This window comes from Meleagris gallopavo, chromosome 32 (genome assembly GCF_905368555.1).
Source record: "Meleagris gallopavo chromosome 32, MGAL_WU_HG_1.1, whole genome shotgun sequence".
Taxonomy (NCBI): Eukaryota; Metazoa; Chordata; class Aves; order Galliformes; family Phasianidae; genus Meleagris; species Meleagris gallopavo.
In genome coordinates this window covers 308,549-322,336 of record NC_139436.1, presented here as the reverse complement: position 1 = coordinate 322,336, position 13,788 = coordinate 308,549, and the positions used below count along the sequence as shown (strand labels likewise).

Below are 13,788 nucleotides of genomic sequence, written 5' to 3'. Positions count from 1 at the left end.
TGAGTTATGGGGTCTCCAGTTTGGGATGTGGGGTCTGAAGTCTCAGTTCTGGGGTCTCCAGTTTGGGATGTGGGGTCTGAAGTCTGAGTTCTGGGGTCTCCAGTTTGGGATGTGGGGTCTGAAGTCTGAGTTATGGGGTCTCCAGTTTGGGATGTGGGGTCTGAAGTCTGAGTTCTGGGGTCTCCAGTTTGGGATGTGGGGTCTGAAGTCTGAGTTATGGGGTCTCCAGTTTGGGATGTGGGGTCTGAAGTCTGAGTTCTGGGGTCTCCAGTTTGGGATGTGGGGTCTGAAGTCTGAGTTATGGGGTCTCCAGTTTGGGATGTGGGGTCTGAAGTCTGAGTTCTGGGGTCTCCAGTTTGGGATGTGGGGTCTGAAGTCTGAGTTCTGGGGTCTCCAGTTTGGGATGTGGGGTCTGAAGTCTCAGTTATGGGGTCTCCAGTTTGGGATGTGGGGTCTGAAGTCTGAGTTATGGGGTCTCCAGTTTGGGATGTGGGGTCTGAAGTCTGAGTTCTGGGGTCTCCAGTTTGGGATGTGGGGTCTGAAGTCTCAGTTCTGGGGTCTCCAGTTTGGGATGTGGGGTCTGAAGTCTGAGTTATGGGGTCTCCAGTTTGGGATGTGGGGTCTGAAGTCTGAGTTATGGGGTCTCCAGTTTGGGATGTGGGGTCTGAAGTCTGAGTTATGGGGTCTCCAGTTTGGGATGTGGGGTCTGAAGTCTGAGTTATGGGGTCTCCAGTTTGGGATGTGGGGTCTGAAGTCTCAGTTCTGGGGTCTCCAGTTTGGGATGTGGGGTCTGAAGTCTGAGTTCTGGGGTCTCCAGTTTGGGATGTGGGGTCTGAAGTCTGAGTTCTGGGGTCTCCAGTTTGGGATGTGGGGTCTGAAGTCTGAGTTCTGGGGTCTCCAGTTTGGGATGTGGGGTCTGAAGTCTGAGTTCTGGGGTCTCCAGTTTGGGATGTGGGGTCTGAAGTCTGAGTTCTGGGGTCTCCAGTTTGGGATGTGGGGTCTGAAGTCTCAGTTATGGGGTCTCCAGTTTGGGATGTGGGGTCTGAAGTCTGAGTTATGGGGTCTCCAGTTTGGGATGTGGGGTCTGAAGTCTGAGTTATGGGGTCTCCAGTTTGGGATGTGGGGTCTGAAGTCTGAGTTCTGGGGTCTCCAGTTTGGGATGTTCTCCAGTTTGGGATGTGGGGTCTGAAGTCTGAGTTCTGGGGTCTCCAGTTTGGGATGTGGGGTCTGAAGTCTCAGTTATGGGGTCTCCAGTTTGGGATGTGGGGTCTGAAGTCTGAGTTCTGGGGTCTCCAGTTTGGGATGCGGGGTCTGAAGTCTGAGTTCTGGGGTCTCCAGTTTGGGATGTGGGGTCTGAAGTCTGAGTTATGGGGTCTCCAGTTTGGGATGTGGGGTCTGAAGTCTGAGTTGGGTCTCCAGTTTGGGATGTGGGGTCTGAAGTCTCAGTTTGGGGTCTCCAGTTGGATGGTCTGAAGTCTGAGTTATGGGGTCTCCAGTTTGGGATGTGGGGTCTGAAGTCTGAGTTCTGGGGTCTCCAGTTTGGGATGTGGGGTCTGAAGTCTGAGTTCTGGGGTCTCCAGTTTGGGATGTGGGGTCTGAAGTCTGAGTTATGGGGTCTCCAGTTTGGGATGTGGGGTCTGAAGTCTCAGTTCTGGGGTCTCCAGTTTGGGATGCGGGGTCTGAAGTCTGAGTTATGGGGTCTCCAGTTTGGGATGCGGGGTCTGAAGTCTGAGTTATGGGGTCTCCAGTTTGGGATGCGGGGTCTGAAGTCTGAGTTATGGGGTCTCCAGTTTGGGATGTGGGGTCTGAAGTCTCAGTTATGGGGTCTCCAGTTTGGGATGTGGGGTCTGAAGTCTGAGTTATGGGGTCTCCAGTTTGGGATGTGGGGTCTGAAGTCTGAGTTATGGGGTCTCCAGTTTGGGATGTGGGGTCTGAAGTCTGAGTTCTGGGGTCTCCAGTTTGGGATGTGGGGTCTGAAGTCTGAGTTATGGGGTCTCCAGTTTGGGATGTGGGGTCTGAAGTCTGAGTTATGGGGTCTCCAGTTTGGGATGTGGGGTCTGAAGTCTGAGTTATGGGGTCTCCAGTTTGGGATGTCGGGGTCTGAAGTCTGAGTTATGGGGTCTCCAGTTTGGGATGTGGGGTCTGAAGTCTGAGTTCTGGGGTCTCCAGTTTGGGATGTGGGGTCTGAAGTCTGAGTTCTGGGGTCTCCAGTTTGGGATGTGGGGTCTGAAGTCTGAGTTCTGGGGTCTCCAGTTTGGGATGTGGGGTCTGAAGTCTGAGTTCTGGGGTCTCCAGTTTGGGATGTGGGGTCTGAAGTCTGAGTTATGGGGTCTCCAGTTTGGGATGTGGGGTCTGAAGTCTGAGTTATGGGGTCTCCAGTTTGGGATGTGGGGTCTGAAGTCTGAGTTCTGGGGTCTCCAGTTTGGGATGTGGGGTCTGAAGTCTGAGTTCTGGGGTCTCCAGTTTGGGATGTGGGGTCTGAAGTCTGAGTTCTGGGGTCTCCAGTTTGGGATGTGGGGTCTGAAGTCTGAGTTCTGGGGTCTCCAGTTTGGGATGTGGGGTCTGAAGTCTGAGTTATGGGGTCTCCAGTTTGGGATGTGGGGTCTGAAGTCTGAGTTCTGGGGTCTCCAGTTTGGGATGTGGGGTCTGAAGTCTGAGTTATGGGGTCTCCAGTTTGGGATGTGGGGTCTGAAGTCTCAGTTATGGGGTCTCCAGTTTGGGATGTGGGGTCTGAAGTCTCAGTTCTGGGGTCTCCAGTTTGGGATGTGGGGTCTGAAGTCTGAGTTATGGGTCTCCCATTTGGGATGTCCACCAGTCAGTTCATGTCCCCATTGCAGTGTCCAAGTCCAGTTCGAGTCCCCAGTTTGCACACTGGGTCTACAGTTTCGTCCTCCAGTTTCAGTCTAAGTCAGTTCTCTCCACTAGTCGCTCCGAACCAGTTCCACTGCTCCAGTTGGATCCCAGTGTCCAAGTCTACATCGGTCCCCCACTCCAGTTCGACCACACCAGTTCCACACCAGTTCCACCCCAGTTTCCCCACTCCAGTTCATCACCAGTTCCACACCAGTTCCACACCAGTTCTCCACTTCAGTTCCCCCACAGCAGTTCCACCCCAGTTCCACCACCCGTTCCACCTCCCAGTTCCCCCACTCCAGTTCCCCCACTCCAGTTCCCCACCCCAGTTCCACCCCAGTTCCCCCACACCAGTTCCACCCAGTTCCCCCACTCCAGTTCCACTCCAGTTCCCCCACTCCAGTTCCCCCCCCAGTTCCACTCCCAGTTCCTCCCATCCACCAGTTCCCACCCCCAGTTCCACCACTCCAGTTCCACCCAGTTCCCCCACCTTCCACACCAGTTCCACACCAGTTCCACCCAGTTCCTCCACTTCAGTTCCCCCACAGCAGTTCCACCCCAGTTCCACCACCCCGTTCCACCCCCAGTTCCCCCACTCCAGTTCCCCCACCCAGTTCCCCCCCTCCAGTTCCACCCCAGTTCCCCCACCCCAGTTCCACCCAGTTCCCCCACCCCAGTTCCACTCCAGTTCCCCCACCCCAGTTCCCCCCAGTTCCCCCCCTCCAGTTCCACTCCAGTTCCCCCCCTCCAGTTCCATCCCAGTTCCCCCACCCCAGTTCCACTCCAGTTCCACCACCCCAGTTCCCCCACTCCAGTTCCACCCCAGTTCCTCCACCCCAGTTCCCCCACCCCAGTTCCCCCACCCCAGTTCCACTCCAGTTCCCCCACTCCAGTTCCCCCACTCCAGTTCCACTCCAGTTCCCCCACTCCAGTTCCACCCCCCCAGTTCCACCCCAGTTCCCCCACCCCAGTTCCCCCACTCCCGTTCCCCCACCCCAGTTCCCCCACCCCAGTTCCCCCACTCCAGTTCCACCCCAGTTCCCCCACTCCAGTTCCCCCACTCCAGTTCCCCCACTCCAGTTCCACCCCAGTTCCCCCACCCCAGTTCCCCCACTCCAGTTCCCCCCCAGTTCCCCCACTCCAGTTCCCCCACCCCAGTTCCCCACCCCAGTTCCCCCACCCCAGTTCCCCCACTCCAGTTCCACCCCAGTTCCCCCACTCCAGTTCCCCCACTCCAGTTCCCCCACTCCAGTTCCCCCACCCCAGTTCCCCCACCCCAGTTCCCCCACTCCAGTTCCCCACTCCAGTTCCCCACCCCAGTTCCCCCACCCCAGTTCCCCCACTCCAGTTCCCCCACCACCCAGTTCCCCCACCCCAGTTCCCCCACTCCAGTTCCCCCACTCCCAGTTCCCCCACTCCAGTTCCCCCACCCAGTTCCCCCACTCCAGTTCCCCCACTCCAGTTCCCCCCCCCAGTTCCCCCACTCCAGTTCCCCCACCTCCAGTTCCCCCACTCCAGTTCCCCCACCCCAGTTCCCCCACTCCAGTTCCCCCACTCCAGTTCCCCCACCCCAGTTCCCCCACCCCAGTTCCCCCACTCCAGTTCTCCCACTCCAGTTCCACCCCAGTTCCCCCACCCCAGTTCCCCCACTCCAGTTCCCCCACTCCAGTTCCCCCCAGTTCCCCCACTCCAGTTCCCCCACCCCAGTTCCCCCACTCCAGTTCCCCCACCCCAGTTCACCACCCCAGTTCCCCACACCCCAGTTCCCCCACCCCAGTTCCCCCACTCCAGTTCTCCCACTCCAGTTCCACCCCAGTTCCCCCACCCCAGTTCCCCCACTCCAGTTCCCCCACTCCAGTTCCACCCCAGTTCCCCCACTCCACTTCCCCCATCCCAGTTCCCCCACTCCAGTTCCCCCACCCCAGTTCCACCACCCCAGTTCCACACCAGTTCCCCCACCCCAGTTCCCCCACTCCAGTTCTCCCACTCCAGTTCCACCCCCTCAGTTCCCCCACCCCAGTTCCCCCACAGCAGTTCTCCCACCCCAGTTCCACCCCAGTTCCCCCACCCCAGTTCCCCCACCCCAGTCCCACCACCCCAGTCCCCCCACCCCAGTTCCCCCACTCCAGTTCTCCCACCCCAGTTCCACCCCAGTTCCCCCACCCCAGTTCCTTTGCCCCAGTTCCTTTTGCAGCATTTCCACGTGCAATGGTGCACTTGGCTCTTTATTCCTCCCAAGCGCTAGGGGGCGCTTTCATCTCAGTGCCTCTGGTATGAGTGGGATACTCTAGTCCGCTGCCGGCACTACAATGCGCATGCGCGAATCGAGAGCTCCGAGGCAATGCGCCTGCGCGTTGATTTGGCGTCTTTATAGTTCGGGGGGGCGTGGTTTGGGTGTGGGCGTGGCTTTTATGGGGGCGTGGTTGCAGGAGGGGCGTGGTCTGGTGTGGGCGTGGTTCTGGTCACGTTGGTGGCAGCGCGTGTGTCCCAGTGGCACCAGTTATCCCAGTTCATCCTGGTTACTGGGACACAGGAAAGCCTACTGGGACCGGACCAGTTACTGGGACATGGCCGCTTACTGGGACCACACTGGTTTACTGAGAGCAGACCAGTTACTGGAGCCATACTGGTTACTGGGAGCAGACCTGTAACTGGGACTATACTGGTTTGTTACTGGGAGCCGACTTGTTACTGGGACCATACTGGTTTGTTACTGGGACCATACTGGTTTGTTAATGGGCCCATACTGGTTTGGGGACCAGACTGGTTTGTTACTGGGCCCATACTGGTTTGGGGACCATACTGGTTTGTTACTGGGCCCATACTGGTTTGGGGACCGTACTGGTTTGTTACTGGGCCCATACTGGTTTGGGGACCATACTGGTTTGTTACTGGGCCCATACTGGTTTGGGGCCCACACTGGTTTGTTACTGGGCCCATACTGGTTTGGGGACCATACAGGTTTGTTACTGGGCCCATACTGGTTTGGGGACCACACTGGTTTGTTACTGGGCCCATACTGGTTTGGGGACCACACTGGTTTGTTACTGGGCCCATACTGGTTTGGGGACCACACTGGTTTGTTACTGGGACCGTACTGGTTTGGGGACCGTACTGGTTTCTTACTGGGCCCATACTGGTTTGGGGACCATACTGGTTTGTTACTGGGCCCATACTGGTTTGGGGACCACACTGGTTTGTTACTGGGACCGTACTGGTTTGGGGACCATACTGGTTTGTTACTGGGCCCATACTGGTTTGTGGACCATACTGGTTTGTTACTGGGACCGTACTGGTTTGTGGACCATACTGGTTTGTTACTGGGCCCATACTGGTTTGTTACTGGGACCATACTGGTTTGTTACTGGGCCCATACTGGTTTGGGGACCGTACTGGTTTGTTACTGGGCCCATACTGGTTTGGGGACCATACTGGTTTGTTACTGGGCCCATACTGGTTTGGGGACCATACTGGTTTGTTACTGGGCCCATACTGGTTTGTGGACCATACTGGTTTGTTACTGGGACCGTACTGGTTTGTGGACCATACTGGTTTGTTACTGGGCCCATACTGGTTTGTGGACCGTACTGGTTTGTTACTGGGCCCATACTGGTTTGGGGACCACACTGGTTTGTTACTGGGCCCATACTGGTTTGGGGACCAGACTGGTTTGTTACTGGGCCCATACTGGTTTGGGGACCAGACTGGTTTGTTACTGGGCCCATACTGGTTTGGGGACCGTACTGGTTTGTTACTGGGACCACACTGGTTTGTTACTGGGACCGTACTGGTTTGGGGACCATACTGGTTTGTTACTGGGCCCATACTGGTTTGGGGACCACACTGGTTTGTTACTGGGCCCATACTGGTTTGGGGACCATACTGGTTTGTTACTGGGCCCATACTGGTTTGGGGACCATACTGGTTTGTTACTGGGCCCATACTGGTTTGGGGACCATACTGGTTTGTTACTGGGCCCATACTGGTTTGGGGACCAGACTGGTTTGTTACTGGGCCCATACTGGTTTGGGGACCAGACTGGTTTGTTACTGGGACCGTACTGGTTTGGGGACCATACTGGTTTGTTACTGGGCCCATACTGTTTGGGCCAACTGGTTTGTTACTGGGCCCATACTGGTTTGGGGACCATACTGGTTTCTTACTGGGCCCATACTGGTTTGGGGACCATACTGGTTTGTTACTGGGCCCATACTGTTTGTGGACCATACTGGTTTGTTACTGGGCCCATACTGGTTTGCGGACCGGACTGGTTTGTTACTGGGCCCATACTGGTTTGGGGACCGTACTGGTTTGGGGACCAGTCTGGTTACTGGGAACACAGTGACCATACTGGGAGCAGACCAGTTACTGGGAGCATACTGGTTTGGGGACCATACTGGTTACCAGTTACTGGGACCACAGCGATCTTACTGGGACTCCAGGCTGTCCCAGTGCATCCCAGTCCTCCCAGTCCCTCCCAGTGCTCCCAGTGTCCCCAGTATGTCCCAGTGCCCCAGTGCATCCCAGTCCCTCCCAGTCCCTCCCAGTGCTCCCAGTGCATCCCAGTCCCTCCCAGTCCTCCCAGTCCCTCCCAGTGCTCCCAGTGTCCCCAGTATGTCCCAGTGCCCCAGTGCATCCCAGTCCTCCCAGTCCCTCCCAGTGCTCCCAGTGTCCCCAGTATGTCCCAGTGCCCCAGTGCATCCCAGTCCCTCCCAGTCCCTCCCAGTCCCTCCCAGTGCTCCCAGTGCATCCCAGTCCCTCCCAGTGCTCCCAGTGTCCCCATTAGGTCCCAGAGCTCCCAGTGCATGCCAGTCCCTCCCAGTCCCAGTTCCTCCCAGTATGTCCCAGTCCCTCCCAGTCCCCCCAGTCCCTCTCAGTGCTCCCAGTGCTCCCAGTGCCCCATCCCAGTTCCTCCCAGTATGTCCCAGTCCCTCCAGTCCCTCCAGTCCCTCCCAGTGCTCCCAGTGCTCCCAGTGCCCCAGTCCCAGTTCCTCCCAGTATGTCCCAGTCCCTCCAGTCCCCCCAGTCCCTCCCTGTCCCTCCCAGTGCTCCCAGTCCCTCCCAGTCCCCTCAGTCCCTCCCAGTGCTCCCAGTTCCTCCCAGTCCCTCCAGTCCCCTCAGTCCCTCCCAGTGCTCCCAGTTCCTCCCAGTCCCCCCAGTCCCCCCAGTCCCTCCCAGTCCCTCCAGTCCCCCCAGTCCCCCCCAGTCCCTCCAGTCCCCCCAGTCCCCCCAGTCCCTCCCAGTCCCTCCAGTCCCCTCAGTCCCTCCCAGTGCTCCCAGTTCCTCCCAGTCCCTCCCAGTGCCCCCAGTCCCTCCCAGTCCCCTCAGTCCCTCCCAGTGCTCCCAGTTCCTCCCAGTCCCTCCAGTCCCCTCAGTCCCTCCCAGTGCTCCCAGTTCCTCCCAGTCCCCCCAGTCCCTCCCAGTCCCCCCAGTCCCCCCAGTCCCTCCCAGTCCCTCCAGTCCCCCCAGTCCCCCCAGTCCTCCCAGTCCCTCCCAGTCCCCCAGTCCCCCCAGTCCCTCCCAGTCCCTCCAGTCCCCCCAGTCCCCCCAGTCCCTCCCAGTCCCTCCCAGTCCCTCCCAGTCCCCCCAGTCCCCCCCGATCTCCACAGTCCCTCCCAGTGCTACCAGTGCCCCCAGTCCCAGTCCCTCCCAGTCTCCCCAGTTCCTCCCAGTGCTCCCAGTTCCTCCCAGTCCCTCCCAGTCCCCCCAGTTCCCCCCAGTCCCCCCAGTCCCCCCAGTGCCCCTAGTCCCAGTCCCTCCCAGTCCCCCAGTTCCTCCCAGTCCTCCCAGTCCCTCCCAGTGCTCCCAGTTCCTCCCAGTCCCTCCCAGTCCCCCAGTTCCTCCCAGTCCCTCCCAGTTTCTCCCAGTCCCTCCCAGTCCCCCCAGTCCCCCCAGTCCCTCCCAGTCCCTCCCACCAGTCCCCCAGTTCCTCCCAGTCCCCCCAGTCCCCCCAGTCCCCCCAGTGCTCCCAGTCCCTCCCAGTCCCCTCAGTCCCTCCCAGTCCCCCCAGTCCCTCCCTGTCCCTCCCAGTGCTCCCAGTCCTCCCAGTCCCCTCAGTCCCTCCCAGTGCTCCCAGTTCCTCCCAGTCCCTCCAGTCCCCTCAGTCCCTCCCAGTGCTCCCAGTCCTCCCAGTCCCCCCAGTTCCTCCCAGTCCCCCAGTCCCTCCCAGTGCTCCCAGTCCTCCCAGTTCCCCCCAGTCCCTCCCAGCCCCTCCCAGTCCCCCCAGTCCCCTCAGTCCCTCCCAGTGCTCCCAGTTCCTCCCAGTCTCCCCAGTCCCTCCCAGTCTCCCAGTCCCTCCCAGTCCCCCCGTCCTCCCAGTCCCCCAGTCCCTCCCAGTCCCCCCAGTCTCCCCAGTCCCTCCAGTGCTCCCAGTCCCTCCCAGTCCCCCAGTCCCCCCGTCCTCCCAGTCCCCCCAGTCCCTCCCAGTCCCCAGTCCCCTCAGTCCCTCCCAGTGCTCCCAGTCCTCCCAGTCTCCCCAGTCCCTCCCAGTGCCCCAGTCCCCCAGTCCTCCCAGTCCCCCCCAGACCCCCAGTCCCTCCCAGTCTCCAGTCCCTCCCAGTCCCTCCCATCCTCCCAGTACTCCCAGTCCCTCCCAGTCCCCCAGTCCTCCCAGTCCCCCAGTCCCCCAGTCCCGCCAGTCCCCCAGTCCCCCAGTCCCCCAGTCCCCCAGTCCCCCCAGTCCCTCCCAGTCCCTCCCAGTCCCCATGTCCCCGTCCCTCCCAGTCCTCCCAGTCCCCAGTCCCCCAGTCCCTCCAGTGCTCCCAGTCCCCCAGTCCCTCCCAGTCCCTCCAGTCCATCCCAGCCCTCCCAGTCCCCCAGTCCCTCCCAGTCCTCCCAGTCCCCCATGTCCCCCTCCTCCCAGTCCTCCCAGTCCCCCCAGTCCCCCAGTCCTCCCAGTGCTCCCAGTCCCCCAGTCCTCCCAGTCCCTCCCAGTCCATCCCCCCTCCAGTCCCCCCAGTCCCCCAGTCCCTCCAGCCCTCCCAGTCCCCCAGTCCCCCAGTCCCTCCAGTCCCTCCCATTCCCCCAGTCCCCCAGTCCCCCAGTCCCTCCCAGTGCTCCCAGTCCCCCAGTCCTGCCCAGTCCCCCAGTGCTCCAAGTTTCCCTCGTCCTCCCAGCCCTCCCAGTCCCCCAGTCCCTCCCAGCCCTTCCCAGTCCCCCAAGTCCCCCAGTCCCTCCCAGTGCTCCCAGTCCCTCCCAGTCCCCCCAGTCCCTCCCAGTTCCCCCCAGTACCAGGGCCGGGGGGCCGCGGGTGTCACCGTGCCGGGCAAAGGGACAAAGGGCCATTGAGGGGTGACACAATGGGGTCGTTGTGGGGTGGGACGGGGGGGGCGGTGGGAGGGGATGGAGATGGGCTGGAAGGGGGGGGGTCCTGTATGGGTTTGGGGTCCCTATAGGATTGAGGGGGGGTCCCTATGGGATTGGGGTCCCTATGGGATTGAGGGGGATCCCAGATGGGGTTGTGGGGTTTTTGAGGTCCCAATAGGATGTGGGGGGGTCCTGTATGGGTTTGGGGTCCCTATAGGATTGAGGGGGGGTCCTGTATGGGTTTGGGGTCCCTATGGGATTGAGGGGGGGTCCTGTATGGGTTTGGGGTCCCTGTAGGATTGAGGGGGGTCCCAGATGGGGCTTTGGGGTTTTTGAGGTCCTAATAGGGTGTGGGGGGTCCTGTATGGGTTTGGGGTCCCTATGGGATTGAGGGGGGGTCCTGTATGGGTTTGGGGTCCCTATGGGATTGAGGGGGGGTCCTGTATGGGTTTGGGGTCCCTATGGGATTGAGGGGGGGTCCTGTATGGGTTTGGGGTCCCTATGGGATTGAGGGGGGGTCCTGTATGGGTTTGGGGTCCCTATGGGATTGAGGGGGGGTCCGTATGGGATTGGGGTCCCTATGGGATTGAGGGGGGGTCCTGTATGGGTTTGGGGTCCCTGTAGGATTGAGGGGGGGTCCTGTATGGGTTTGGGGTCCCTATCGGATTGAGGGGGGTCCCAGATGGGGGTGTGGGGTTTTTGAGGTCCTAATAGGGTGTGGGGGGTCCTATATGGGTTTGGGGTCCCTATAGGATTGAGGGGGGTCCCAGATATGGGTGTGGGGTTTTTGAGGTACCTATAGGATGTGGGGGGGTCCTGTATGGGTTTGGGGTCCCTATGGGATTGAGGGGGGGATCCTGTATGGGTTTGGGGTCCCTATGGGATTGAGGGGGGGTCCTATATGGGATTTTGGTCTCCCTGTAGGATTGAGGGGGGGTCCCAGATGGGGTTGTGGGGTTTTTGAGGTCCCAATAGGATGTGGGGGGTCCTGTATGGGTTTGGGGTCCCTATGGGATTGAGGGGGGGGTCCTGTATGGGTTTGGGGTCCCTATGGGATTGAGGGGGGGTCCTGTATGGGTTTGGGGTCCCTATGGGATTGAGGGGGGGTCCTGTATGGGTTTGGGGTCCCTATGGGATTGAGGGGGGTCCTGTATGGGTTTGGGGTCCCTATAGGATTGAGGGGGGGTCCTGTATGGGTTTGGGGTCCCTATAGGATGAGGGGGGTCCCAGATGGGGCTTTGGGGTTTTTGAGGTCCTAATAGGGTGTGGGGGGTCCTATATGGGATTTTTTGGTCCCTATAGGATTGAGGGGGGTCCCAGATATGGGTGTGGGGTTTTTGAGGTCCCTATAGGATGTGGGGGGGTCCTGTATGGGTTTGGGGTCCCTATGGGATTGAGGGGGGGTCCTGTATGGGTTTGGGGTCCCTATGGGATTGAGGGGGGGTCCTGTATGGGTTTGGGGTCCCAATAGGATGAGGGGGGTCCCAGATGGGGGTGTGGGGTTTTTGAGGTCCTAATAGGGTGTGGGGGGTCCTATATGGGATTTTGGGGTCCCTATAGGATTGAGGGGGGTCCCAGATATGGGTGTGGGGTTTTTGAGGTCCCAATAGGGTGTGAGGGGGTCCTATATGGGTTTGGGGTCCCTATAGGATTGAGGGGGGGTCCTGTATGGGTTTGGGGTCCCTATAGGATTGAGGGGGGGTCCCTATGGGATTGGGGTCCCTATAGGATTGAGGGGGATCCCAGATGGGGTTGTGGGGTTTTTGAGGTCCCAATAGGATGTGGGGGGTCCTGTATGGGTTTGGGGTCCCTATGGGATTGAGGGGGGGTCCTGTATGGGTTTGGGGTCCCTATGGGATTGAGGGGGGGATCCTATATGGGATTTTGGTCTCCCTGTAGGATTGAGGGGGGGTCCCAGATGGGGTTGTGGGGTTTTTGAGGTCCCAATAGGATGTGGGGGGTCCTGTATGGGTTTGGGGTCCCTATGGGATTGAGGGGGGGGTCCTGTATGGGTTTGGGGTCCCTATGGGATTGAGGGAGGGGTCCTATATGGGTTTGGGGTCCCTATGGGATTGAGGGGGGGTCCTGTATGGGTTTGGGGTCCCTATGGGATTAGGGGGGGTCCTATATGGGTTTGGGGTCCCTATAGGATTGAGGGGGGTCCCAGATATGGGTGTGGGGTTTTTGAGGTCCCTATAGGATGTGGGGGGGTCCTGTATGGGTTTGGGGTCCCTATGGGATTGAGGGGGGGTCCTGTATGGGTTTGGGGTCCCTATGGGATTGAGGGGGGGTCCTGTATGGGTTTGGGGTCCCAATAGGATGAGGGGGGTCCCAGATGGGGGTGTGGGGTTTTTGAGGTCCTAATAGGGTGTGGGGGGTCCTATATGGGATTTTGGGGTCCCTATAGGATTGAGGGGGGTCCCAGATATGGGTGTGGGGTTTTTGAGGTCCCTATAGGATGTGGGGGGGTCCTGTATGGGTTTGGGGTCCCTATGGGATTGAGGGGGGGTCCTGTATGGGTTTGGGGTCCCTATGGGATTGAGGGGGGGTCCTGTATGGGTTTGGGGTCCCAATAGGATGAGGGGGGTCCCAGATGGGGGTGTGGGGTTTTTGAGGTCCTAATAGGGTGTGGGGGGTCCTATATGGGATTTTGGGGTCCCTATAGGATTGAGGGGGGTCCCAGATAGGGTTGTGGGGTTATTGAGGGTCCTATTGGGTGTGAGGGGGTCCAATATGGGTTTGGGGTCCCTATAGGATTGAGGGGGGGTCCTGTATGGGTTTGGGGTCCCTATAGGATTGTGGGGGGTCCCAGATGGGGTTGGGGGGTTTTTGAGGTCCCAATAGGATTGGGGGGGGTCCTGTATGGGTTTGGGGTCCCTATGGGATTGAGGGGGGGTCCTGTATGGGTTTGGGGTCCCTATGGGATTGAGGGGGGGTCCTATATGGGATTTTGGTCTCCCTGTAGGATTGAGGGGGGTCCCAGATGGGGTTGTGGGGTTTTTGAGGTCCCAATAGGATGTGGGGGGTCCTGTATGGGTTTGGGGTCCCTATGGGATTGAGGGGGGGTCCTGTATGGGTTTGGGGTCCCTATGGGATTGAGGGAGGGGTCCTATATGGGTTTGGGGTCCCTATGGGATTGAGGGGGGGTCCTGTATGGGTTTGGGGTCCCTATGGGATTAGGGGGGGTCCTATATGGGTTTGGGGTCCCTATAGGATTGAGGGGGGTCCCAGATATGGGTGTGGGGTTTTTGAGGTCCCTATAGGATGTGGGGGGGTCCTGTATGGGTTTTGGGGTCCCTATGGGATTGAGGGGGGGTCCTGTATGGGTTTGGGGTCCCTATGGGATTGAGGGGGGGTCCTGTATGGGTTTGGGGTCCCAATAGGATGAGGGGGGTCCCAGATGGGGGTGTGGGGTTTTTGAGGTCCTAATAGGGTGTGGGGGGTCCTATATGGGATTTTGGGGTCCCTATAGGATTGAGGGGGGTCCCAGATATGGGTGTGGGGTTTTTGAGGTCCCAATAGGATGTGAGGGGGTCCTATATGGGTTTGGGGTCCCTATAGGATTGAGGGGGGGTCCTGTATGGGTTTGGGGTCCCTATAGGATTGAGGGGGGTCCTATGGGTTGGGGTC

The 13,788-nt window shown here is 59.5% G+C and overlaps 1 protein-coding gene across 1 annotated transcript; it reads right to left on the bottom strand.

The window, feature by feature from the left end:
- Window positions 1-5,541: 5,541 nt before the first annotated feature.
- SPN (sialophorin) lies at window positions 5,542-6,500 on the bottom strand. The gene is made up of 2 exons (XM_085214577.1): window positions 6,247-6,500; window positions 5,542-6,145 (listed from the first exon to the last, which is right to left on the bottom strand). Exons 1-2 carry the CDS (start codon window positions 6,498-6,500, stop codon window positions 5,542-5,544), a joined length of 858 nt encoding a protein of 285 aa, XP_085070703.1.
- Between the last annotated feature and the right edge of the window lie 7,288 nt (window positions 6,501-13,788).